The sequence below is a fragment of the Brachionichthys hirsutus genome, unplaced genomic scaffold (assembly GCF_040956055.1).
Source record: "Brachionichthys hirsutus isolate HB-005 unplaced genomic scaffold, CSIRO-AGI_Bhir_v1 contig_440, whole genome shotgun sequence".
Classification (NCBI taxonomy): Eukaryota; Metazoa; Chordata; class Actinopteri; order Lophiiformes; family Brachionichthyidae; genus Brachionichthys; species Brachionichthys hirsutus.
This window is the reverse complement of record NW_027180346.1, coordinates 139,297-167,237: the sequence shown is the minus strand read 5'-3', so window position 1 is coordinate 167,237 and position 27,941 is coordinate 139,297. Positions and strand designations below refer to the sequence as shown.

Below are 27,941 nucleotides of genomic sequence, written 5' to 3'. Positions count from 1 at the left end.
TATGATAGGGGTAAACACAATAAGACTGGCTAGTGGTGGTGCTAGCACTGACTGCTGTCAACCAGCATGCCCAGTTTGCTGTTACACGATTGGTGTGAACCCCAGAAAAAGTTCCGAACACCCGAGCATGCTCCCACTGTGACTACTCCCACCTACCCGCCCCGGCCACTGGGCTCATATCTCCCCATCAAAACGTCAGATGGCAAAATAGAAAGGCAGCTGTTTGCTCCCATCATCTAAAAGTGCATCTCCACACCCATCCAGCAAAGTCCTTCAGTCCACCACTATCTCTGCCAAGGCCGAGGGAGTGGGCTACAGAGACCAGTGCTTGGATCAGCACACGTGTGGGTTTCAATTACTTCTTTTTTCAGACAGAGTATGTTTGATTGCATTTTTAAACTTTTTGTTATTTTTAAATCTCACTAGACACAACACTTCACTTTAGCTTTCAGAGAAGCCAAAGCTGTGCTAATTCACAGGGCTGGTCACAAAGAAGGCCCGTTACAGGTTTGTGGTAGTGATGCCTTCTTCCTGTTTCTCTTCGGTGTCATATTGATTCCGAATACACCTATGACCGCCCGCCGTGTCTCACTGGCGCCTTTTCCATTCTTCAAGGCTGGCGATGCAACTGCACTGGTTGCCATGGCTTCACTGCAACATAAAACAGTTATTTTTTATTTATTTAATAGCTTGCTTGTAATATTTTAGACACACATTGTAATGCAGAAGACACACACAAAATGGGTGTAAAGGCAACACCAGAATTTTAAACACTTAAATACATTAGTGATTAATTGCTGATAAAGAATAAAGAATAAATGTGCCAAAAAACAAAACAAAAATAAATTAATCTGATCTTTACCTGAGAAACAGCATCATCATGTCAGAAAATGGACAAATATAATTGCAAGGCCGATATTCAACAGCATTACCATAGCAACAAGAATGGAGTTGGGTCCCTGCAAAAGATGACATTATGATGAATATATTATGCATCGTCACAAGAATAGCTTTTAAAGAATCATTTGAACCAAGACAAGTAGGCAGAATTGAATCGGGTAACACCGACTCGCTTTCTGACCAAAGTTAGGCAAGAAAATTGTCACCATTCCATAGCTTGTAGATAATTGTGACGCTGCAACCAGCAGCCAGTTAGCATAGCTTAATACAAGTTTCTATTACTTTCAAAACACTTACTGTCTCTTCTACGCTTTCTGCAATCTCCATGCTGGCTTTCTTTGTGTCTGCAAGGCTCTTTGGCTTAAGGGAATCCTGCTTTCTGAGTTTCTGGTCACTCTTGCCGTCCCGTATGGAAGCTGGCTTTGGAGTAGGGATACTAAAGGACTTAACAGATTGAGGGGGCATATGTGCAAGTGCCAGGGGACTAGGCTCTTCATCAGGATCTTCCTCAGGGTCTGGTGGCGGAGGCGCCTTTGTTGGGGTCTTGACATAGTAGCTGTGGTACTCGCTATGAAGCTCACCATTGACTGGAATAGCTGGAGGCTGTGGTGGAGGAGCGGATGAGGATGTGGATGTAACGTGCTGAATTTTAGAAGGTTTGGAAGGGGCCTCTACATGCAAATGAGAAACTTTAGGGCCATCAGTGATGGAGGGCCTCTCCTCTTTACTCAGCTTCCTGTTCGACCGTTCCTCTTTGTTCTTGTGGCTTGGCTTCTCTTCTTTGCTTGTCTTGCGGGAAGGCTTTTCCTCTTTGCTGGTTTTGCGGCTGGTGCTGTTGACAAGCTGACCTTTCTTCTTGCTCGAGTGTGGCGAGGGGGGAGGCGTGGCAGCAGGACTGGTCGCGGGAGAGTGGGGCGGCGTGGTGCCCTTGCGGTAAAAGTGGGGTGAATCTCTTGGGGACCTGTTCTTCTTTTCTACCGGGACCTCTTTAATCTCGACAGGCTCCTTCGACTGCTGCTTGACGTAGTCAGGTCCTGCAGAGGTGAGAGAGGTAACAGACAATAACATACCCGACATGTGTAACATGGAAACCTGCATCACCTCAGCTTCTCCTGACTTGGGAAACAGCTTGATGATATTTTCCATTATGCAAATTATGTAATTCCTTTCTCCACAGATGTTTATATTTTATATATTGGCCAAGCACTTTTATGTACACACTTTAAGCTGCAGGTGGTTAGTATAATTTAGCATTAAGGAACAAAACCAGGCTACCAAAGTTCCTTCCGAACCCCTAAAGCAATGCAAATCGCAATGTGCCTCTCGACAGATTAAGTTATAATTTCTTATACTTTTATACTAACTCAAACAAAGTAAATATAATGGGCTAATTAGCAAGGTTTGGGGGTGTTAGCGCAGCAAGGTGGTGAAATGGTTAACACTGTGGCCTCACAGCGGGTTCGAATTCTATCTGTGCACCGTTTGTATATGTTCTCCCCGTGTCTGCGTGGAGTTTCTCCGGGATCTCCGGCTTCCTCCCACCTACAAGAAACATGCCATTTAGGTGAATTGATTACTCCAAAATTGTCCATAGTGTGTGCGTGAATGGTTGTCTCTCTTTGAGTGGCACCATGATGCGCTGGCGATGTGTCCGGGGTGTACCCTAACTCTCGCCCATAGCAAGCTGGGATAGGCTCCAGCAACTCCTGTGACCTGCAAAGCGGAAGAAGATGGATGGATGGAGGTGTTGGTCGGTGGATTTTGCTGTCTTTTGGCCAAGCTAGGCTAATTATGGTTCTAAATGTCACAGGTCACCTTCTGTCAATTTACTCTTTACTGTACCACATAGAGGCCAAGCAAAACTCCAACGCATTATTTTAAGTTAGTTCAATGATGATACAAGAGATTCGACCAAACTCTAAAACCACATCAGTCATTTTCTGGGCTCGAACAGTAGAGCACTCTTAATTTGCCATCCATCCCATCCACTGAGGGAAGAAAAAGGCCATAAGCAAACTTGCACTTTTCAAAATGAAATATTCATAAATCAACATGAGGCTATTTATATGCAATCATTCTGCAAAGACTAAAGCAAGGAAAACTGGACTGATTAATGCACGGTCACTAACACAATTCACAGAGGAAGCCTCTTCTGAGGGCTCCTCTTCATCATCAGTCAGTCTCTTTAATCAGTTTTGTGTTCTTGGAAAGGGCCCTTCTCCGATCAATTCTCAGCATCCACTTAATTCCAGTCTCTCCATCTGGAGTTTATGGACTGCCATCTTGGATTAGTCAAGTGGATGCCGACGGCGATAACTGCATCTAGAATAAATGTGCACTCCTGTTTTTACTATACTTTTTACAATTTTCATTGACATTATGTCTTCTAACCTGCAGATAACATTGTCTAAAAAGTCTGAATGTCTTTTTGCATGTGAGAAAATGTTCACATTAGCTGTCCCTTTGTTCTGTCCTGAATTAATATGTATTAGGGACATCAGGTTCTTTGTTTTCTTTTTTTCCCATTTCAACTAGTATATTACATCTTGTCAGTGTGACTAACTCAGGGACAATACTTCTTTGTTTTCAAGTACATCAGATGGCCTGAACAGGATCCTCAGCCGATTTGAAACAGAAGGAACAGAGTCTGGAGGAAGGTTACTGAGATAAACTCTGTTGCTTGATGGGATTGAGTTATTGGTCTTTTTAATCCCACAGATCGATCAAAATGATTTATCTGACAGCCCTTGTATGCATGTTTAATAGGTTTACACACTGTAATTTGATTATTGCAGAATATTTTGTGTCTCAGTGCTCATAAACCCAAAGTATTTTTCTGCTGCATGGCATTCTTCAATTATTTCACAAATGCTACGACCAATAAGACCCACTACAAAGAGACAGGGGGACATTTGAACATCTGCTGGCCTTAATATATCTGCCCAGCTTAATTTCACACCATAACTCAGTGAGAGTTGAGGCTTCATGTGCAGGCTTAAGCAGTTCTACACTGTTTGGGGACACATTCCTGCCATGCATTTTCTGAATGGTTTTCAACCCCCCCCCTCCCCCAGCCTTACACACATTGACCCCATTTGCAGCCAAGGTACAGAAGGATCTTCTTTGACAAATCTCCTTGCTTGTGGCTGTTTGGTAGATATTCTGGGGCGTTTTGACCTTGCTGTGATGAGTGAGCAAAGATTTATTGCACAGACTCTACCAAGGAATCCGAACACGTCAGCTGGAACATGTACTGGGACTGAGTTACCCAAATGGATGTGGTGCTTCTTTCATCTGAACACCGATCAGCTGGACTGAGGCTGCAGCCCCTCAAAGAGGGTCATTAAGTCTCTTTCTTTCTCTCTCTCTCTCTCTCTCTCTCTCTCTCTCTCCTCACATGCAAATTACATACAGCCCATTGTATTTGAATGCTGGTTGAGTGAATGTCAATATCTCCTGATGATTTGTCTCTTAGAAACACACACAAATATGATTGAACACACCGCATGAAAAGAGCCAAATCCAGACAAGGGAATGGCAGAAAATATTGCATACTCTTCAGAATACAAACTTTCTATTTGACACATTTACAATTGCCTATTTAGGAAAGAGCTCCATTGAAAAATAAAATCCAAAGTTTTTTCATGTTTTTTGGAAGTTTGATAAATCCTCTTCAAGCCCCAAATTCTCATACAGTTTTACAGGCATCATGAATTCTTTGTCCCATTTTCCTCATGACTTATGACTATAATTTCCACAAATGTTACAAATGAAAAATGATAAGTTGTTGAAAGACTTTAAACTTCAAACCTATTTTGTGACACCTGCCGCTGTGGATGCAAAGCAGCGCCTGCTCACGTCTCTGACAGGTCCAGGCTTTTATGGTTCCACCTGGTCTAATGTACCTTGACTAGGTCAAAAAGGGTGGTGTGGCGGATCCACCTCCAACCTCTTACCCCACCCCTTGTCCCCCCATGCCCCCAGTGACCAGTTGAAGGAAGGGACAGCTGCTCTGCGTCAGGCCTTGAGAGGGACAAGTGCAGGGCTGAGCTCTTCTCAGTGCACAAGGATTCCAGCTATGTCTCCATTAGACTCCAGTGCGCACCAAATATAGCCCAATTAACGTCACAACATAGACCACGCCTAGCTAACCCTCACTGCTGCCAGTCCAGGGATGCTGTCTGTGAACCAATCATGAAGGTCAGGGTCCTGTTCCCTATGACCCTCGTTTTCCTTTTGAATCACACACTCAGAATCTGGGTGATAATCTGACATGAGTTTGAAATGACAATTACATACAACAAGAGGTTTAGACCCCTGGTTGTTTCCCTAGTGGACTTATTACAAGATGAGAGACAGTTGTAAGTGAGAATATTTCCACTGTCGAGGTAGACATAGAGGAAGCAAAGCAGATTAGTTTGAGAAAGTCACCCAAGTCCCTTCTAACGCTAGGTAGTCACACTGGACAGCTTGTTCATTCTCACTGCAGCATTAGGGGAGACAGGGTGATTTGGGTTCCTCTTCCAACTCGATAGATTTCTTTAAACTGTACCGGTATTTGTTTTCTTAAGTCGGCGGCAGCAGAGGTAATTTTGTCAGGACGCTACAAATAGAGGCAAGCGTTTACACTAAAACATGATCGAACCTTCAAAAGAACAAACTGTGAACTTGCGAACAAATCTCAAAGAAGGACATTTTCTCGTTAGGGCTTTCATAAGGTGGACATAAAATGAGTCTATGGAAAAAGGGTTTGACTGTCTGGCTTTTGGATTTGATTACCAGATTCACTTACGCAACTGAACATTTGAATACTGCAACTGCAGACTTGCCATATGCTGCTCATAATTATGACGTCACCGACTTTCTCATTCATGACCCGGCTTATCGGGAAAGGAAACCGTCTCTGCAAAGATCACTCGACCTGCCAAACACGACCACCGTTTTCCACAACATGATGCAGGATGTCTCTGGCTCGGTCAGCCGTATCTGTGGCTTAGCGCAGGGACATACTTGAATGGAAATCATTGTCAATATATTTGTCACCCACTATTCTGTCGTGGCTTCTGGCAAAGGTCCGAGGTCGCAAGCTCATAGACCTAAATATAAGGCAGTGGAAGAGGCGGCCGGTATAGATCTTACGCTATAAATAAAAATAAACAAAACAAAAAAGGTATGACATAGCATTTATAAATATGCTGTCAGTTAAATATTAAAGAACAAATCAATGGATTTTTTTTTGTTGAATTCAATACAATAATTTCAAATTACTAGAGTCAAACCTGGTTAGTTGCTGCTATTTCTTTAAACAATTGCTTGTTAGAGTTAACGGAAGATACTGGTCTGAATGTGCTCTCCAAAAACAACAGAGAAACCAAAAAGGAAAAGTTCAGTAATTAACAACTCATTTTTGACTAAGGCATTTTGACCGTTGCCCTGTCTTTGCCCTTATATTTCACCTCTGAACAAATGCATGTCGATCTGTTTAACGAAAAAGGATTTGCACCCCTCACCATTTATTCACCATTGCCCTGTAAAAATCAGCTTACCTTGTAAATAAACTCATCGTAGTCAAGTTAACACCCTACACTGGGATCTGCCGGGGAGTATGGCAGTGCGTCTGTCAAACTCACAGCGAGACAAACGTTAAAACTGCTTGGTAGCAGCAGGTTAACGCCTCTCTTACACCTGTGAAACAGTTCTGCACTCCCATAAAGCACAAGCTTGCTGTGATCTGAGAAAGCCCACCGCCAACAGAACAGAAACATTTTATTTTTCTCACTTGTTTTTGGCAGAATGTACGGCTGCAAATTTTTAACAAGTATTTCTAAGCAGGCCTTTCAGAGTGACAGCAAGGCTTGCATCCAGAATACAGTACTCTGCTTCAAGCTGGTTCTGCTTTGTCTACACACAAACAGAGTCCTGCATTATGGTGATAGAAGCCATCCTCAATTCGGCAACTTTATCTTGGTTAGTCATGTCTAAAATCGTTAGTTCGTCATGTCTAAAATCTAAAAAAATATTTTAAAACATAGCAGGAAGCAGCAAGTTGCTAAAGTAGAGTAGTTGTTGGGAACGCTATAGCACCACATTTAATTTGGCAGCTCTTCGTGCTTCTTACTCAGAAAGCAGAAGATCAGCTGAACCTCTGGGAATGAAGGCTGGTAGTTAAAGGTTACCTGGCTGGTAGAAGTTGGGAGAGAGCTCTCTGGCAACTGCCCTGGCAATTTCAGAATCATGCACAGCAGAGAGCGCGGCTTGCTCTGCAGCTTCACTCTTTGTCCTGGCATGGGCTGTCCTGGGAAGATCAAAAAAGAGAAAATCAGAGGGAAAGACATCGCAAGACAAAGATGTTAAAGAGGATAAACCTTTGTTTGTTTTCCATGTGATCGCCACGTTTTCAGCATCAAAACTAGTCTTTTGTCTTGTTTTCTTCTCCAACCTCTCAGCTCATTCCTCCCTTACTCTCCATCCTTCCCTCTTCCCTCTTCCCTGCATTACTCACTCTGGGGATGATATAACACCTCCCCTTTTGCTCCTCTCTCAAATCCAAAATCCTGATTTTTCAAATGAAGCGCAGCCACAACCAAGCAAGACCTTAATCCAGTCTGGAGCACTGTCACTGGACACCAGAGGAACAGTGCACACACAAACACACACACACACAATGCGATTAAATGAATGATTAATAAAGCAAATACCGGTAATTCAAATTAATCTAATATCCCTAAAATCCTCATTTTGCTCATGTTTTTAATCCAACTCTGACACTAACAATAATATAAGGAGACTATAATTGCGACAATATTTTGCGCTGCCTGGACATCAGCATGAGAAAACCAAGCGCCGCATCTACTACACGGTGCTGATTCTCAAAGACCAAATGGGAGATGAGTCATACGTTTTAGGATCAATGTGAGCTTAGCATTAGCACTGAGCGGTATTATGGGAGCAACCATGGTTAGCCAGACCGAGGCCAGGGAGTGACCCGCTTAACAAATCCCTTAAAAAATCCAACAGAAGATACTGCACATGCGGGCTACGCAAGGAATCAAATAGTGGCAGCTTTACGTGTAGAAATATACAGTATATATATATACACTGTGTAACCCAGATTTCCTTCAAAAAGGCTTTAATTTTACAACAAAATAAACTTCATCAGGTTAAATCAGCATTTGTCATTTATTGTGTGCTGACAGAGTGAGTGGCAACCCCACGGGACCATGACTATTTCTGTGAGTCTTTACAGGATTTACTCACCTTTACTCCTTTCTTTCACCCTCCCTTTCCTCTTTCAGTCAATGCTCAGTCCTGTTTTTTCTCTCTCTCCTCATCCCTGCTCTTATCCCCTCACATCCTCCCCTCCTATCCTCCCTGTGCCTCTGTCCCTCTGACAAGAGTGACCCCAACGGACAGATGTCTCTATTCCAGACTTTTTCTCTGTCCGTGGACTCTGGGCTCTCGTGTTTTTTGATGCAAGATATTAAAGTGCATGAGAAGCCACATGCTGGCCGGAGAGACAGTCTATTTCCTCTTCAGAAATAAGTCCAAGATACAGAGGACACACTCAGACTGTATTTATAGGCAGCACAGACTCTGGAAACCAATGGCCAGCTGCAAATTGAAAAAAATAAATCAGATTCAACAAGTTTTTAACAGTCACACACACCATGCTTTGTCTGTTGCCATGACTTGTTACAAACATGCATGTGTGGATGTGTGTGAAAGTGTGGACAAAAGCTACAAGTGTATGGTTTCTTTGTCTTAATTTAGAGGATGTCACTTTAAAAACTGACATTTAAGCATTTCAGTTTGTTACATCACGTCACTGAAGTATACAGTATACCACCACTGCTACACCTTACCACAACATACATACATGCTTCTATATATATGGAACCAAGTTAAAGGGGGCTTAAATGTGCCACCAATGTATGCAGCATGCCCATGACATAACGGGATCTAAACAGTTCCCTTTAGGCAGAAGAGTTGGCACAAAGCCACAGGCAGGCACAAGAAGCTGGCGATGACAGGAAGAGAATGATGGTGTGATGGAGCGGTGGGACAAGACTGACATGAAAGGGTTGATGCGTTTTTAGTCCGACATTGATTGCTAACTGCTTCACCAGTCCGCTATCTTATTATTGCTAACTTTTTTGGTGTTGTAATTTTACAACAAGTTCATCAGAGCTTTATTGTTATCAACTAACTCGGGGGATTAAAAGTGTTGCTCAGTGCGAGTAGAAGATAGATGTAAAAGCAAATGTTTGAGCTTCTGAGAGGTCTGGCTGCGTGCTGCACTGCTGGGATGGGTCCAAACAAACCAACACACATACAGGGACACACAAGCACACAGCTGCTTGTAGGAAAAAGGAGTAGAAAATATAGAAAGAAGACTGTGAGGCAGATCCTTTATTGAGACGGAAGGCCTGCTGAATTCCTTGCCTATTTCTTGCGAAATTAATTAGATGTATGCGGCAAACTGCAGCGGATTCCTGCCCTGTCTGAAAAATGTGTTTGTGTGTTTGCAATATAGAATGAGTCTGAAAAATGTACACACAAAGAAGAAAGTGTAATTAAGGGATGGAGGGGAGTGCAATTTAGATCTGTAGTCCGAGAATGAGACAGACCGGCCCTCTATAGAACTCCGGGTATTTAGACCTGCTGAGTTATGTATCGCAGCCCCACTCATTTTACTGTAGGCCGGGTAACCCCAGCAAACATTCAGCACGATGCACCCTCTTTTGAATTGGGTTATGCTTCCACCTCCTGTATAAAACTGTATGTGTGCCTGTCTGATGTGGCCATTCCATTAAGTAACGCTTTGGCCTATTCTCCCCAGGCTATGCCCTATTTGAAGGATCTCCCTCACATATGGTGACACAGTTATCTGCCCCCATCGTCTCTATCCCCTTTTCTTTCTCCAATGTGCCACCCTCCCCTTTTTCTTTTCCTCATATTCCTTCTCTACATCACGCTGTGCCAATCCCCCTCCCCTTTAATCCAAGTATGGTAACTGGAATGCTGACTGGTACGCAATGAGACAGATGATGAAATCTTGTCCTAGTCCGTGGAAAACATCAACGCTTTACCATCTTCCCTTTAAGCTGCCTTTCATTGCTCCTACGCCCAAAGAAACAATACACAGCAAATATCATTTGTCAAGATCGTGCTCCATTTGAGCCATGATGCTCCTAATCTCTGTGCACAAATATGCCCTTGAAAGGAAATTACAGATCAGCAGCAATTACTGCCCTGCATCATGCCCAAACAGTGTCCTGACCCAAAAGAGCAGCTCACAGAACATCACAGAAAGTCTGCTCAAATTAGCACTTAGCTTAGCCCTGCACATATCTTTCATATCCATGAGGACCTGCTATTGAATTCCCTGCTGGTGCTAATTCAGGATTACTCAAGCATGACTAACACCATTAGTGGTTAGCTACAACCAGACTCTGATATTATTCAGGAATTACTCCTGGGTTGAGGTCTGGGCTCACATTACCAGCGGCTACAATGGTGGAAGGACAGTGGCTACAGCAAATGGGGCTTTAAATGGGATACAGACTAGCTGGATGGGGGCGGGCTCGACCTGACCCGTAGGCGACCGTCGAGCTCACCTGAGGCAGGTAAGACGAGCCGGACGCTCTTCATCCGGGTGTTGCGTTTAATGACGTCAAAAGCAAACACGTTTTCTCATGACGCTCGAGCCGGGGGGGGGGCTCAGTCGGTGATCGGCATGTTAAATTTATTATTAAAACATTCATTCACATTTAACCGTGAAGTCGTAGATGTCTTTGGTACGATGCTAAATTAAGTCGGGGGCACGGTGATATCGCTCAATGTGACGGCATCACGTCACTGATGAAACTGCTGCCATACTGCGTTGCTGTGCCTTTGATGTAGCTTGTCATCAAAGTTCAATTGATGTACTTATTGAACTTTAATGTCTATGTCTTTGAAGTCATTGAGTGGGAACCTATTTATACAAGCACACGAATCCTCTCAGGTAGTGGTTTTCTCAACACTCTCGTATGTACAAGAAAGAGATGCAAGCACCGGTATGGACCTCCAAGGACACGGGTCTGGTCCCCCCAGGAAAAGCGAAGAGTCTGTTCACCCCAGCAAGAGTGACGAGTCTGGTCCGTCCAGCAAAAGTGATGAGTCTGGATCTCCCAGCAAGAGTGACGAGTTTGGTCCTTCCAGAAAAGACGTCGTCCCTGCTCGGTGATGTTTTCCAAGACTTTCTTGGGAAACTGACCGACAAAGAGTGGGACGGCCTGCAGTCAGGGACCACCAACCAGAAGACTGAAGCACGTCTTCTGGACATGAGTCGTGATATAATCAAAGTCGTGGCCGACTCAGTGAGTCACACGGTTCTGGAACAATCTCCAGAACTGTGTGAGCAAAGCATTTCTCCCCCGACATCAAACACGTCGGGGACCAGCCTTCCTGTTGATACAGAGGAAGTCCAGGAAGCGCTGGATGAAGTCCTCCCGCCGGTCCTTGCCTCGACGATGGGTGCTCCAGAGATGATTGAGACTTTGGCTCCGTACGAGATATCGCGTCTGGTGTCCAAAGAAGTCATGAAGAGCTTACGCAGCAGCCTCAAAGAAGCTGCAAACGGCGGGCAGGAGGCAGCGGGAGGTCCCAGCCCCACGCAGCTCTCCATCGTGCGACACTTCAGGAAGCTGCTGCAGAGATTTGCTCAGAAGAGTCGCAAATTCCTTTGCTGGTTGAAAGAGGAAGAGTCGGCAGCGAAGGACCTCGCCTCGCCGGAAGGATCTGAGCACGAGGACTCCACGATGGGAGATCTGATCCCTTCCATTCAGATGGGAGATGTGTTCCCCTCAGAATCGACCATCAACAACGCCGTCGATAAAGCTGTCCTGGAGATCCAAACTTACTACGAGAACAAGGACAAGCTCGTCTGTGAACCCGCAGAGAGCGAGAAGGAAACTCCTCCAGAGCTACCAGAGGCCCCTGCCATCGTGGAAGGGGGGGTTCCTCGGCCTTCGGTACCCGAGGAGGAGGAAGATCTCCCCACAGCAAGGGTCTGTGGTCCGGAAGACAGGAGCGATGTCCGAACGGCATCGTCGCCGGAAGGCCTGGAGAAGCAGTGTGGCTGGATCGTCACGGTGCTTCTCTCAAAGATCTTCCAGGGCAAGAACATTCCTGTCGCCGACATGACGGAGATCAAGGAGATGATGACGAGGGTGCTTGTCTCCAGTATCCAGGAGTCGTCCATCACTCTGGAGATGGACACGAAGCAGGTCGACAAGCTCGCCAGACGTGTCCACAAGAAGTTATGCAAACTGATGGGCACCCATTGGACAGTTTGCATGAACATGATGGGGAAGAGGACGGGGATTTATAAGATCGTCACCGACACCCTGATCAGATGTCTGGAGAAGACGAGGAGACCGAACCCATTTGTTCGGGTCATTCGGTCTGTTTGTGGCCTCTTTCGCAGGTCCAAGAGCTCTAAAGACCCGTCCAAGTCCTGTTGAGACGTTCGTGGCGTGTGCGCATGCTTCCCCGGCTTGCAGGTCGTAGGTGTTGCAGCGCCTATGGCAGCTGGCTATGGGTGAGAGGCAGGGTGCACCCCGAACAAGTCGCCAGGACACCGATACTGGACTGGCTACAGATGGGAGTTGTTGTTTTTGACTCTCCTCTGACCTGCCAGTCTCTCTCTCAACCCGGCCGGTCAGACAGATGGCCGTCCCCATGAGCTTAGGTTCTGTCCAAGGTTTCTGCCTGTTAAAGGGCAGTTTTTCCTTGCCTCCGTTGCCAAAGCGCTTGCTCTTGTGGGTCAAGTTGGGTTCTGTCGTTTCCACGTGATCGCGTCACGAATTCACGAAACACAAACGAATTGAATAAAACATTTAAAGGTTGCTATTATCGTCTCGTCTATTACATTGTTCTGTATCTGTAATAACTACTTGCAGTTCTCTGGTGGTTCTGCTGGACCCGATTGGGCTGTCAAAGTCTCGGCTCGATGATGAAACTATTAGAGGCGGCTACACCCCGGACAAGCCGCCAGTTCATCACAGAGTCATTGGCATGTTCTCCCCGTGTCTGCGTGGGTTCTCTCCGGGTTCTCCGGGTTCCCCCCAAAAACATGCTGAACATAGGAAATAAACACTTTGTTGTGTTAATACTAAACCCGCTCATTAATATTTATTTGAATTAAACAGCTGATGAACTTCAGATTTTTCTAATAAACCTAAAACAATCAAACAGTCTGAATCATTCTGCTCCGGAACACACAAGTTGGACTCCAGCCGCCAGAGCGCAACGCTGAACGCTAACAGGCTAGCTTAGCAGCGCGCACGACCCGAGCCCGTCATCAGCGGGTCCGAACGACACGGAACTCGGCAGAAGATCAAAATAATAATACATTTTATTTATATCGCGCTTTTCTGAAAACTCAGACGCTGTACATAATAAAAAACAGTAAAGTAATACAGGAAATACAAACACTAAAAATGTGAACACGGATATAAAATCAATAAAATTCCAACAGTAAAATTATTCATTGAAAGCGATGTCAAACATGCGTTTTGGGATCTTTCTTAATGTATTTAGATCCGGGCAGCGACAGAAGGAGCTCGGGGGGGGGGGGGGGGGGGGGCAGCAGGTTGGGTCTGCTGCCTCCTCCTCATGATATATTCATCATCGTCATCCTCTCCCTGCTCTTCCTCCTATCCCTGCCCTTTCTCCTCTCGCTGCTCTTCCTCCTCTCCCTCCTCTTCCTCCTCTCCCTGCTCTTCCTCCTATCCCTGCCCTTCCTCCTCTCCCTGCCGTTCCTCCTCTCCCTGCTCTTCCTCCTCTTCCCCCTGCTCTCCCTCCTCCTCTTCCTCTTCCTCCTCCCCCTCCTGGTCCCCGGACCTGTGAGCATCTCCAGACAGACTGCAGCCGGGTTCTCCTGGGAACAGCCGGGTCCCGGAGGCGTTCCTCTGAGGCCTCGCTACATCCATCCTCCCACGGGACCGTCGGTTCTATCACGATGACCCCATCAGGCCTGAGGGGGGGTGTTCACACTCATAGCACAAGCTGTGAGTGTGAATCCCTCTTACTTCTTCCTGCGGCCTTCGCCAGAACACACGGCGACCGAGCACAAACCCGGGGCCTGCGTTCGCCGTCGGCCATGAACGGCATGGCCAGGTGCCAGTATAGGCAGCATGGAGAGGAGATGCAAGACATTCAATGTCTGTTATTGAGGACAAATAAAGGCGTATTGAGTTAATGGCCTTCAAATCCAGGCCAGGTGATGCTTAATTTCTAAAAAATGTTCTGTTATGTGAAATGTTTCCCTTCTAATAGAAGTCTTAATGACCAATGACGCATTCTGACAGCAAAGAGTCACACCGATGTGAGCATACCTATCACAGGATCCATGTTCAATTTCCCCCAGCCAACCTAATCCTGAAGAGAGAACTATCGCGCTGAATAATGGGAATAATGGAATGGCTGTGCACTGAAAGCATTTTAGTAGTCAGGACTGTTGTTTGAAACCTCGGGTCTGGGGTCTCGGTTCTATCCCATTATTCTATATTTCCTTGCCTTGTGGAAGGCCGATCAAAATAATATGTCTGAAGGAAAAGGAATTTTAATGTTTTTATTTACATTTTATTTTTATAAAACACAATGTAAGCACAATGGAGCACTGGAGCAGCACAGAAACACAATGATAGATGCAGGTACTTGAATGAATAATGTGACAATTAGAAAAGCATGGAGCGCAGTGGTGAATGAGCAAAGCTCGGTGCATAGAGCTGGGACAATGAGCGTGGAAAAAGCACGAGTGTGTGCTGAATAGAGCTCACATTTACTTTGATTTAGCACCATGTAAGGCCTGTAGCATGATAAAAGCAGGTTGAAACAGATTGAAATTTGACTCCTGAAAGATTTCATTTCAGGGAACGAGTATGAGTAGAATATGATTTTGATTAAACAAAGAAGAAAAAATCTCTCTAATCTCCCATTGTGTTCTCCACTCAGGATCTCTGTGCTGAACCCTCCACTGAGACTTCAAATTGACTTCATCCAAAAAGGGTTTAAGGTATGTGATTTTGCATGTGGACGAATGTGTATTTTGCAAAAACTGCTGTCAGCATGCATGTATTCTTCTACTATAATAAATTAAGCAAAAGTGTGATGGACCGCCGTGTATGTTTAGATTTCTGCTCTGTTTGAATGTCTGATTTGCTTGTGATGATATGAGTCTGTTGAGCGAGTGACACACAATCTCTTGCTGAAATGATACCTCTGGTTTTGGTGAAGGGCAATGGCAGGGATTCAGATCTCAGCACTGCGCTCTTTGTGTCAACACTGCTGTTGAAACATGGCCACAGCTGATAAAGCTAATGACACAAATGGGAAGGGGCTAATGTCATACACTGCAAAAAAAAAAAATAGGGGTCTGATATCACTACCATTTTGAAGATGGAAAGTGGGGGGCACCTGTAAATCAAGCCAACACAACCCCAAATATAATCTTTGACATGCCTTTAGAAATAGAAAACACATAGAAGGCATGAATGAAATCACAAATAGACTTCTCACTCCAAGTGCAAAAAACTTGATGCACCTTAAGTCACCTTCTCACCTTGAGCGTTTGTGTTAGTCAGCTGTGTTTTTTGGCATTAAATATTTGGTAAATACTCAAACCAGAAATGCTGCTGTTTAGTAAGTTGCTTAGTGAGTTATATCATATCTATAGTAATCAACATCAAAGCTTAAAGCCATTGGAGGCAAACCCACCATAAAGTAACTTTCTTCTGATGATACTGCTGTTATTCTCATTTTAGATATGATTATTGTCAAACCTATTTATATAAAAAAAAGAATCCTAGTATCATTCATTGTATGATGAAGTATACCAAATAGAAAAGGAAAATCCCAATATCAAAGTTTTTGACAAGGTGTGCGTGTGGCCAACATTCGACAGCAAGTAATGACCAGATGATCAATGTCCAGCAATATATTATCATGATCAAATTCAGTTTCCGAATTGCATTTCTCAATCAAAGTGGGTCCTGACACCATCTTCAGTGTTACAGCCCACATTGAATTACACAAGTAATATTTCCCCACAGTGAGACTGACAATAGATTCGATATTGGGAAGAAACATTTCTCACTGCAAACATACATTAAATCCAACATGACAACCCACTGAGAAAAATATGTAGCATTTTTAAAAATTAAATATGAATCGATTCTTTGAAGCAGAAGAAAACACCCACCAAAGAAAAAACAAATCACACAAGTGAATATTCTGTACTCTTTCATCTGCTTTTACACAGACAAGCTGCTGGGAGGCAATATAACATTACACACCTTCAAAATGCCCGTAGACACACACCTACAAACACACACACACGCACACGCATTTACACGCACACACACACACCAAGTGTTGAAAAGGACCATCAGTGAGACATGCCACAATGAGGCCGACTGGGAATCAGGCACTCACTGTGAATAAAGGACGCACTGAGGTGACTTCCCAGTGTCGTCTCTATGATAACAGACCATAAATCTTTGTACATCCAACTGGAACCAAATATGCATAACAAGATATTACATTATACTAACAACACCTCCTCACTTTACTATTCCATTAGAAAAACAATGGCTGCAACGATGATGACGGCAGTGAGGCAGTAACCGTGCTAACCACTTGAGAGAGTTGTCAAACGGGGCATCTGGCCTGTTTCAATGGATCTGCAACAGAACAAAGCAACACGACAGCCCACAAGATAATTATGCACTTCAGGCCCACATGCACAAACTATAACAGATATACAAGAAAAGAAGACATGGATGTATTGGTTTAAAAACGAAGAGCGACAGGTTCAGCTGAAACTGGGCCTGTGTGAGTAAAGGTGACATTGCCTCGGCAACCACTTGAGTTTCAGGAATCATCATCATCATCACCATTGTCGTCATTCTTTATTTCAGATGTAAAATAGAAAAAGAGAAATAGAATAAAAACAAAACCATCATTGCCCAAATGGAGTAGGTTGAAGCAATAATGCAATCAAAGATTTTACAACCGCTGTTGCTGATGAATATTTGCCGACAATATTTACAGTAAATATTGATCTAGTATCATAAAGCAGATGTATAGACAGCCAAAATACAGGTCTGAATACCTACAAAATTTACAGAAGCTTGATATACACAATATAAAGTGCAAGATAGTAATTGGCATGTAATTAACAGTGCAATATTTTTATTTTATTATTTTATTATCAGTATGCTGGAAATTGTTACTATGGGGCACTGCTCCATGTTGTAACATCACCATTTCATTATCCGTATACACTTGTACGGAATAGAATAGATTCAATTAAAGTTTTCCAGTCGCTCCCAAACACACACACACACACACACACACACGATCATCAATGTCCTCTTGAGTGCACAGCAAAATGGCTCACTAGAGTGAGGTTACATCTGCCCGCAATTGGAAATCACATCGCAGTCTTTACACGGTAAATTTATTGCTTACCGCTAGTTTGTGGAAGACATGCATTCAATGTAAACTATTATTATAGAAATCAACTGCAGGTCCAATTTTGCATCATTAAAATAATATAATCCAGTGGATTATAGCATTTAAATTTGACAGTGCAAAATGAAATAATCCTCGCTGTATTGTCACATTTGCTTCTGAACAAACCCTAAAGAAACCGCGTCCCGTGGTAACGCATGCCACACAGCATTATCTATGTCTGTGATTAAAAGTGTGGTTCAGTGCTTCACAAAGGATTTCTCTGTAGAAAAAGCAACACTGTGACTCAACAAGAGAAGTGGTAATTCCATAATCCAATCCGTGAACATCTGGAGGGAGCGCGGCCTAGCTAGCCAATCAGAGTTGAAGAAGAGATTTAGCAGGGCACATCAGCAGCCACAAGTTAAATACGCACATCTGTGGTCGCAGGCACACAACAGCACACAGATTTTAAGAGCTGCCTTTTAAGGCAACAACAATGGGAGTTGTGTATAAAGCATCTAATTAAATATACAATTTGATTTCAGGCCTAAAAGTATGCTCTCCCTATTTTAATGTCAGACGTCGACACTCTCCATGCATGAGTTTTATTCCTTACTGGTTCTTTTATAGCAATCAAACAGTGCTTTGGCCAGGAAGTGAGCCCTTTCAGCAGAATCCACAACAGAGCAAGTAAAGTGCATTTATCAGAGTTTCATCACTAGTAGACTTTAGAACCAGGCTGAATATAGGCTTATATAATCTACCTACCGGTATGTATAATTATTTAAACAGCTCTTGAACAGGTGCAGTTGGGATTTTATAGAATATCTTAATATATTGCCACATCATGGGAAAACACACACTCACACACACACACACGCACACGGAATGAAATCTTTCAAGCTCACTGAACAGAAATACAATCATCTTATGCTCATTATTTTGCCACATCCCAAATCATTGAGTATCATACAATATTCAATATTCATTAACCCAGGATACAACACAGAGACAAAAGGATACTTGCAGTCATAATATCACGATATCATTGAGGAACTCGAGGACCGGGGAACCCAGCTGCACAAAGAGTACCTTTAAATATTTAAGGATTTCAGGTGAATCGCTGCAGGAGTTAACTGCAACAACTGTGGATTCTACACCCCCTACCCTTCACATGCCTGCCTCCCTGCTTGACTCAATGTTTTTTTTTTTTACTTGCGACGGTGCACAAATATGTGCCATTTTCCAGGAGATAACGAGCCGCAGCCAAACAGCGTAATGGTAATCTGGTGGAAGCCAATCCTGTCACCACGAATCCTGCTCCACTCACATTTAGTCACGGGTAAAAGCTCTCCTCTCCCAGCAACAAATCTCTCATGCAGTGTAACTAACTGAAAGTCAGAACATTTAGTATGTTTGGTCTTTCTCCAACCTCCAACTACGGCATCACAATGGGCCTTCACAGCAGAGGATACTCCAGTCATTCATTTTAAGTGATGTAATGTCTTGTCTGTAAGCGGTTTTGCAATGAGGAATTCACATTCATTTGAATGGACAGAACAAGATGTTCTAAATTGGGTTGTGATCTTTTAAAGCGCCTCTAACATTGTATTACATGTATAACGTTAGAGTTTAAGGGCATGCTAGTGGCTCCATAAGGGAGTCATGCTGTGAGTTAAATGCTAACAAGCTCATAAAAGCACAATTTGTGTTATTTACTTTTTTAAACAAATAAATTACAAGTGAATGCTCGCATCCTGATGCTTACAAGATCACACTCGTTATTTTCACCATCTCTGCTGCCGACTAATTAGCGCCAAACACAGCCGAGCTGAGGCTGATGGAAATGTCATTAGTTTTACAGGTAATTGGTCAGCGGTGGATCCAGAATCTCTCAGGGACAGGAGCAACACACATAAAAAAAGCAAAACCTGGGACACTGGGAGAGAACCTTACGGGGAATGAATGTGCATCCAAAAATATACAGCAATCGACTCAGCAGGGGTCGGAGATTTCAAACCCAACATGTTGCAAAAGGGGAAAAAAAACTAAGGCACCAGACTAATCAGCTTTTCCTTTTATCACTGCCTAAAATGACTTCCTCTGACATTTTCAAGGCTGCTTAATATGACTTTATATTATGATAACTGGATTAAACACAGGATGTGATTACATTACAAACTGCAATTTGCTTACACTGTGGGTAATGTGGACACTGCTTGACGAACTCATGATGCATGCACCATTGCATCAGCTATATTATTTATAGCTCTTGCGTATGTAGAAGCTGACAACAATGACTCTGAGTCTTAATTCTACTTCTACAGACAGCATGAGACACACGAGGCTGGACATTTCACACACGCCTGCATGTGGGTCTGTACTTTCGGAAACATACGCGTTACCTCACGCCATCAAATTCCTTTTAACATGGGACATGTCAGGGGAATGATGTAACTGTGTGATAGAGCTGCCTCTACTCTGCATTTCACGGCGTTTCAGATGACTGGCAGTCCTTCCCACAGTGACACTTGCAGAACGCCTCACGCCTCGCGGCTACTGTGCATTTTGTCACATCATAAAGGGAGAAACTTGACATACGTTTTGAAAGGTGTGTGGCGCCACTTTATTAAAGCTCTCACAAAACACACGCGCATTCACAGATGAATATATTTTTTTTAAAATTACACCTCATTACCCCTATTTGGAGATGTACAAATGGAGTCTTACATGACATGCGGCACGTTGGGATTAATTTGGTGGCAAGTGGCCGAGGTGACCACGCAAGCAGGTGACAAACAAACACACAACAACACAACAACAACACACACACTTGATATGTTCTCTTGCCAAATGAGAGCAAACTTTATCCCATCTCTCAAAAAGGTTTCTCCCACTCTCTTTTGAACACACACACACCTAGGCGATTAGGAGAGATGGTAGTGTGAGTGAGATGGCGGGCTGCTATATCAGTGGTAGGACGGGTATGTATTCCTGGCTGGTGTTGATAAGCCATGCCTTGCCTTATTTAGTCAGTGCTCACTGCTGACACACCAGCATAGAGGCAGACAGTACATTCAGTCTGACTGTATACATCTGTTTTGTGCATGAGTCCATGTGTGTGAGGCGTTCCTCTGCTCAGACAGGTCACGTCTGATTAAATGAATTCAAACAGAAAGTCCGCGTTTTCCCCAAGTGTGACACAAATACAACAGCACAAACGTAGTAATGTGCATATTTTTGGGCTTCCTATGTTGAGGACATTAAAAATACTACTTCAGAAAAACACATTAGAAAAAAACACAATGTGATACTACTATAATTTGCTTTCCTAGAAATAATGATACAAATAAACCATGAGGCAAAACATTTGGAGATAACGAACCTCCTGAATTTATACTCAGTAACAGCTAATGAAACATAATTCAAGGATTATTGACCATATAATTACCTCTACCGGGGAGCTTTGATAATTATTGTCAGAGCTACTTCATAATGACTCCAATCATGCAAATTCATTACTAATTATCTCATATGCTGTTTTGGTTGTAATTCCTTTGAGCAACCAAAGCATTTTTTTTATTCTCTGAAGTCCAGTATAACAGAGTACACTCTGCACTTTATTAGCTGTCATCATTTTACAGGCATGCACATATATCGCTGACGAATATTTGCTGCCAGGGGCTTTATTTTAATTCGTTCTGCTATTTGATCAAAAGATATTACATCAACTAAAACCGCACTCACTGCAAATTTTGAAATGTGACAATGATACAACCGTTCCTAAATATTATGAGTCTCAACTTTTTGCTGATCACTGGGAAGGAGAAAATAAGCATCATATAAATATCTCCCCGACGCCTGTAGGACCAGCATATTAGGTGTTGGTTAACCTTTCACTAGAGACCGCAGAACAAACAGCGCTATCAAATGTAAACGTACACTTGACCTCCATGTACCAGCTGGCTGACAGTATGTTTGCTTTGGCATTTAAATCATTCTTAGAATTGTAGTGGGGGGGGGGGGGGGTGTGTGTCCTTAATTCACCTAACCTCAAAGGAGAGCCGGGATAACATAGTGAGCAACTGGGAAGTTTAAGAGCAACACAAGCCATTAGAGTAGATGACAGTGTATATACCGACCGGCTAGTGGGCCACCGGCTAGTGGGCCACCGGGACACCTGAACTGCTCATCTGTAACAAAAAGGCTTTCTGGTTCAAAGCATTGTGACACAGTAAACATTTCAATGGCACAGTCACTTATCTCAGTTCACAGGCCGTGGACAGAACACACGCACACACACACACGCACACCTACACACACACACAGAGACAGGAGCATAAGCCGATGACAAATATCAGTGAATTGGGGGGGGGGGGGGTCATAGACACAGAGCTCCTCTCACCGCATCACACCAGCTGTCTATCGGGTGGCTAATCACGAGCATGAGGTCATCGCTCCATTACAGAAGAGGGTGGGATAGTTTCTCTATACAGTTATGCACAATGGGGTGGGGTGGGGGGGTCTGCTCTGTGCCTTTTTTTGTTACCCCCTGCTCCCTCCTCATAAACCTCTTGCTCAGCAAAGAAGCTGCATCCATCATCGTATACAATCATCCCACCTCTCCGACTTCCATCCATTTTTTTTTAACGCCCCCACCACCTCCACTTCCTCCTCTGTCTCTCCTGACGTTTCCGTGGCAGCTGCTGGATACGCTCCACACTCAAAGACAGAGAGTCATGTGACCAGAACTGGATCGATACGAGTTGCATCTTTTTGCCCTGCACTGTGCTATGAGACTTATGCAACCTGCTTACCCACAAGCCCCGCATCATGCCATTCGAGGTCTTAACTGGTACGTCTTGCTTTCGTCGTCAGTGCGGTGCTGAGGTCAGGACTGTTGTAAGGAGTTCAGCCCCAATCCTGGTGGCTTCCTGGGTGGCGTTTCCACACTCTCCACACTGCGAGTGGGTGGGAAGCCGTGCGTTTGGGCTTCCTCCCACGGTCCAAAAACATGGCAAATAAAATTGTAAATCGATGCCTTTAAATTGCTCCAAGGTGCGAATGTGAATGTGATCAAAAACGGTCAGCTGTCTAATAAACTGGAGACCTGTCCAGGGTGTATCCTTCCTCTCACCTAATGTCAGCTGGGACAGGCTCCAGTGCCCCCCACCCCACCCACTGCAAAGGATAAGCAGTTATTGAAAATGGATGTATTGATTTCAGCCGGGAGGACGGAAGAGCTCGTTTTGAGATCTCCAGCGGCACATACCAGGCAGCAATTCGATCACCTCCTACGGTACAGGAGACCTTGTTTGCCTCCATAAACACTTTGTATCCATTTGAATGCTTCCACTGTTGTTGCTTTAGCGCTATGCATCAAGCTATGTGTTTCCTTCTGCTGTAAATCGCTCAGCCAAAGAGGGGATACGATTTTATATCTTACAACATATTATCCAGTTTACTCTCATCCCAATAAGTTTATCTCATCCTCGCTGACACAGAGGGAAAGTCTTAATATCATGGGTCTTTAGTGGAGCAGAGAGGATGCAGGAGTGTTTTATATCACGCATGGTAAATCCATCTTTATCTTATATCCTTGAAATGTGCAGAATAAAGCTTTTACTGTGGCAGCGCTGTGGATTTATTGTTTAAGATTGCCGGTATATTATAATAAAGTCCGTTATTCATAAAGTCTGCTATTACGTCGAATAGCGCCGAGCTTTTGTTCAGATATTCACTTTCTGTCTCTATCTGGTTGTCCTTTTAAGTGACATGTCTAAAGGACAGATTGCTTTGACATTTGGTCCTGATATTTTTTGTGTATGACGTCCTTATGATTTTGGTGGGACACTGAGTCTTGTGGTTGCAACACAAATTCTGAAAAATATCTCAATATCAACAAAGTTTTGTGGAGATATTTTTAGCTGCACCCTGCAGGATAAAAGACAGATTTAACTGATTATATTTCCATTTGTCTGACTGTTTTTGAAATACCAATGTGTGCGATTATTAGTCATTTTCTTTGCGCTTAATGTGCACGGCACAAAAACACAATGGCTTCTGCTTATAAATTCATCCTGTATTTCTCATGCGTGCAAATCCATGTGCGGCTCTAATGACTGAGACCTTTTCACAGCTTGTTCACATCCCTACACTCCCCCAATCTAATAAATTCCCTAACGCAATGAGACCCGAGGATGTCAAAGTGACGCTTGCGTAAGCTGGACCGTGTCCCAGTAGGAGGGAGGCTTTAAGCAAAAAGGTCACACCTCATCCACCTATTGAAGAGCAGATGCCACATCAGAGCGAGGCTTGGCATGGCGAGCAGGTATCGTTACTGGGCACACGAGACACATTTGGCATGGGGGGGGGGGGGGGGGGCAGGTATGGCTATGCTCCCAATGCCCACAAATCTCACACACTCACAAACCAACACGCACAAGATTCCTGACCCTTCTTTCTGGGAATGGAAGAAAAGGGAAGAGAATATAAACATAAGCTTTTCCAGGGCTGATCACACTGGTTGTGCAAAATCCTCAACTGTTAGTGATGTCTAAAGGTTTTTTGTGTGTGTGTGTGTGTGTGTGTGTGTGTGTGTGTTGACACTGTATACACCCACATGCCCATTCAGATGCATAACACAAACACATCAGCACAGTACCTGGAGCCTGCTATTTCCACTTTACTCCTGGCAATGGCTGCTGCCCTCTGTGCCCCCTCCACAGCCCGATCCATCTTCTCCTTGGTTTTGGGGTTCTTAAGAGGAATCAACTGCTTCCTAATTCCACGCACCAGAACATTATTTTTGTACTTCCCTTCTTCTTTGGTGCCATCTGGAAAAACCGTGCACCCGTAACCGTGGCGCTTGTTGTTAAGCCATTCTCCCTCATACTTCATCCCATTTGATCTCTCAGAAACGCCAAATCCATTGCGCTTGTCATTTTTCCACTCGCCCATGTACGTCTCAGTTGTGGTGGCATCCACGTGATCCTCGAGAGGAGGGTCCTCGTCTGGCAGCTCGCCGTCACCGATAGATATGGTAGAGTTGGCATCGCTGGAGCTGATGCGGCTCATGGTGGCGTCACTGCGCGCAGAGCTGCGCTTGCTGGAGATCGAGGTCCGAGAGTCAGACTTGCGCAACTGCCGGAGGCTGCCGAAAAGTGACCCCCTGCGGAACAGGCCTTTTTTCTTGCTAGTGACGACCTCGCTGTCTGAATGGAAGTTAAGGACGAAGCCGCCACGGCTGCTCGTCGGCGTGTCTGCAGGTGAGGATAGGTCCTGGAGCACTGTGCCGTTGCTCTGCTCAGAGCGCAGGGAGGCCAGAGATGTACGGAGGGGAGAGCGGATAACAGTAGCCATGCCATAGGGAACGCTCTGACGCACGCCATAGCCGTGCCTCATCCCACCCATCCACTGGCCTTGATATGTACCTGGAAGACAGGTAGAGTATTTTATATACAAACATTGTCTGCATAATCAGAGTTGGTTTCCCAACAATTTACAAAGCTTTTTGTCTCACAGGGTTTGCTTCCAAAAACAGTCTGCCTTTTATTTAAATGAGTTGAAAAAGTATATATAAGCCTAGCAATCATCTGCAGGGAAGGATTTTCACCATACAATACGTGAACAAGGCAAAAGCAATGTTAAGTGATAAAAATAGATGTTAAAGGGAGCGTTAATCTGGGAAACATTTGCCTTTCCACTGACGGTTTGCACTTATCATACGTGGTGATCCACGAGGTTGCTCATCCCCCCCTCTTGTACAAATGATATTTTCTGCCTATATATTCTCAATATCAGCCCCCAGGTCCTTGAAACAACAGTAAGTATGGGACTAGAGAGGAGAACTGCTGTCGGGGGTGCAGACTACTATAACAGCCGAGGAAGTATTTCCTCCCCTTCCCCACGGATCCGGGACTACGAGCAAACGAAGTCAATCATGGAGATTTGATTAAGATACTCAGAATCACTTGGGATGAATGTGAACCACTCAGCTCGGAGCCTATTTTCAGGCAGTCTCTAACTCCCCCATTGACAGTAGGCACATTCACCACCACCACCACCACCACCCGTTTGTCTCTGACGAGGGAGAATTGCTATATGAGTCACATAACGAGAGGAATACTTCAATAATCCCATTTGGTGCTGCTGAGCCCAACAAACATGTGCCGGCCTACTGTAGCTTCTTCAGAGCATCGTATTGCAATCCTGATCCTAATAATAAGAAAGGCTTGTTGATCCAGCGCTGCAGATCCCTTTGACCAGTGCAGTGAAGTAAGCCATTATGGTCAGATTCTCACAGAAAATGATATACCAGCCTGGGCAGGAGTTCAGAAGGATTAACAGGCTGGCTCTGTGCTGCAGTTCAAATTGGTGCCCCCTGCAGATAAAGTTATCAGGATGCTGCGAGGTCAGACAGCCAGATGTTCTGTAGATCCTCTAGGATCAGCTGATTTCCCATCCCTCTGTAGCCGTCACGTAGGAGATATTTATTCTGCACCATAAGGCCTCTGTTAGTGGAGATGATGCCCACACATATATGTTGTATAGCTACCTGGGTGCCATTATAATACTAATAATAAAAATACGCTGTAGCTTAATATATAGATGATGCTATATTCATATATATATATTTATATATAGCATTACATATTATATTATTAAATTACATTTACATTTTTAAATGCATACAAGCGACTTGCACTAGTGTTCATTGTGGGTTCACCTGTTTTATGGATATGCCCGGAAATGTCAACAGAATGACTTTACTGTTAATGAAAACTGCACCTTTCAAAAAATAAAATAATAATAATAAAGACATGTAATAACTTCATTCTAAGTGTTGGCAGGTGCGCAAATGATACAGTCGCGAAGAGGCGTTGCTGTCGAAGTGAAGGTGCAAACGTGACAACGATGGAGAAGTAAGTGATAGTTTGGCTCCGAACAGATTGATTTGCTGTGATTTTTAAACTCCCTGTAGCCGCGACACGTTCCTCAGTCACTCCGCAAAAAACGAGATGAAACAAGAGACGCTCCGTGCTCGTGTAGAGCGCGTAACATTACCAGGGTAATAATATTTGTGAAGCAAATGATGATGTGCTTGACCAGGGTGCGCAGTGCGCACAATCTCAGTTTCAACTCCGCTCATATCAGATGGAGGAGAATCAAGCTCTGATGTATTTCCCTCGCTGTTAATGTGAGCATCCTCACACACACACACACACACACACACACGCACACACACACACACGCGCGCGCGCGCACAGGACAGCGCTTCTTACCGCCATCGCCGTAGGTTTCGATCCCATACCCGTCCTGCAGCCCGTTGCTCCAGGTGCCATCGTATCTCGCAGGTGTGTTGTGGCTCTGCCGGACGCCGTACCGACCTTTGAAACCGTGACTCCATTCGCCACGGTAGATCCACTTGCCTTTATTTTCCACGCCGAGTCCGTGCCTCTTCCCCTGGGACCAGTAGCCCTTGTAGGTATTCCCACTGGGCCAGGTGTAGACCCCTACTATCTCAAAGCCGTGCGACCAGGACCCGGCGTACTCGCCCTGGCCCTTGGGTCCGGTGCAGATGCCGTGTCCGTGGGCTTTGCCATCCTCCCAGCCCCCGCAGTAAGTGCCACCGTCGTCGAAGTCAAACCTTCCGCCCGTCATTCAGATATAGGCTGGAAATAAAGCCGATCGCGCGCTGCTGTGGACTCAGGCGTCTCCAGGAGCGGAGGTGATGGGATCCGGGACCGGTGGCGAGACGAAAGGATGAGCCAGCAAGATGATGGACTGTAGCGGGACGAGAAATAGGAGCGTGAGGAAAGAGGATGGCGCCTCCAGACACTGACATGCAATGGGAAAGGCATGCGTAACGGTAAATGCAAAGGTATGAGCGGTGGGCGTCGTTTACCGGAGGCGCACGCCGGGTTCTCCGTTGTGTGTTGCGCGTCTCCCCCCTCTCACCCACAGATCACAGAGAGAGAGAGAGAGAGAGGGAGAGAGAGAGAGGGAGAGAGAGAGAGAGACGCGCCGAGTCCCTGCTAAGGAACGGACACTGGGCCAATCGCAACGTCACACCACAGGAACCGCCCACTCTCCTCCTCTCCATCCTCCCCTCTCCCAGAGAAGAGGCAGGACGCGCCGCAAATAAGGGAGCCTGCGTCTCGCTGTCCCAAAGCCCGCTCCAAAAGAGCAGGTGTGAGGGAATTACGCAATTCACCTGACCCGTGAATACTGAGCTAATGGTGACATATTGCAACTCATGCCCATTGTTACATAATTATCTACCTATGGCCTATTTTTGAGAAGAGAATATGTAACTGATCATATTTGTACAGTATCAATAACACAGTCATGAGGAATCTCTTGAATTCCTTACCTAGAAAAGCTAGAAACTATATAGGCTTATATAATTATAGTTTGTTGTTGATTATATTTTATAAAATATTTATACTCACAGCGAATTAGTCAATAGACCTATTTAATTTATTCTTCTGTAATATTTCCATGACCATACGATACTGTTACAGTGTTTTAATATG

General features: G+C 44.5%; 1 protein-coding gene across 1 annotated transcript; it reads right to left on the bottom strand.

Moving 5' to 3' along the window:
• Positions 1 to 878: 878 nt before the first annotated feature.
• Positions 879 to 27,066, bottom strand: LOC137913809 (junctophilin-1-like). Its single transcript, XM_068757445.1, has 6 exons — positions 26,688 to 27,066; positions 24,068 to 24,836; positions 7,077 to 7,195; positions 1,576 to 1,934; positions 1,198 to 1,503; positions 879 to 959 (listed from the first exon to the last, which is right to left on the bottom strand). The coding sequence occupies exons 1-6, from the start codon at positions 27,064 to 27,066 to the stop codon at positions 879 to 881; spliced, it is 2,013 nt and encodes a 670-aa protein (XP_068613546.1).
• Between the last annotated feature and the right edge of the window lie 875 nt (positions 27,067 to 27,941).

Coding starts and splice junctions, on each gene's coding strand:
- LOC137913809 (XM_068757445.1), bottom strand. CDS start 27,066: ATGACGGGCGGAAGGTTTGACTTCGACGACGGTGGCACTTACTGCGGG. Junction 24,837..26,687: donor CGAAACCTACGGCGATGGCG/GTAAGAAGCGCT, acceptor CCTGTCTTCCAG/GTACATATCAAGGCCAGTGG. Junction 1,504..1,575: donor CTAAAGTTTCTCATTTGCAT/GTAGAGGCCCCT, acceptor CCTCCACCACAG/CCTCCAGCTATTCCAGTCAA.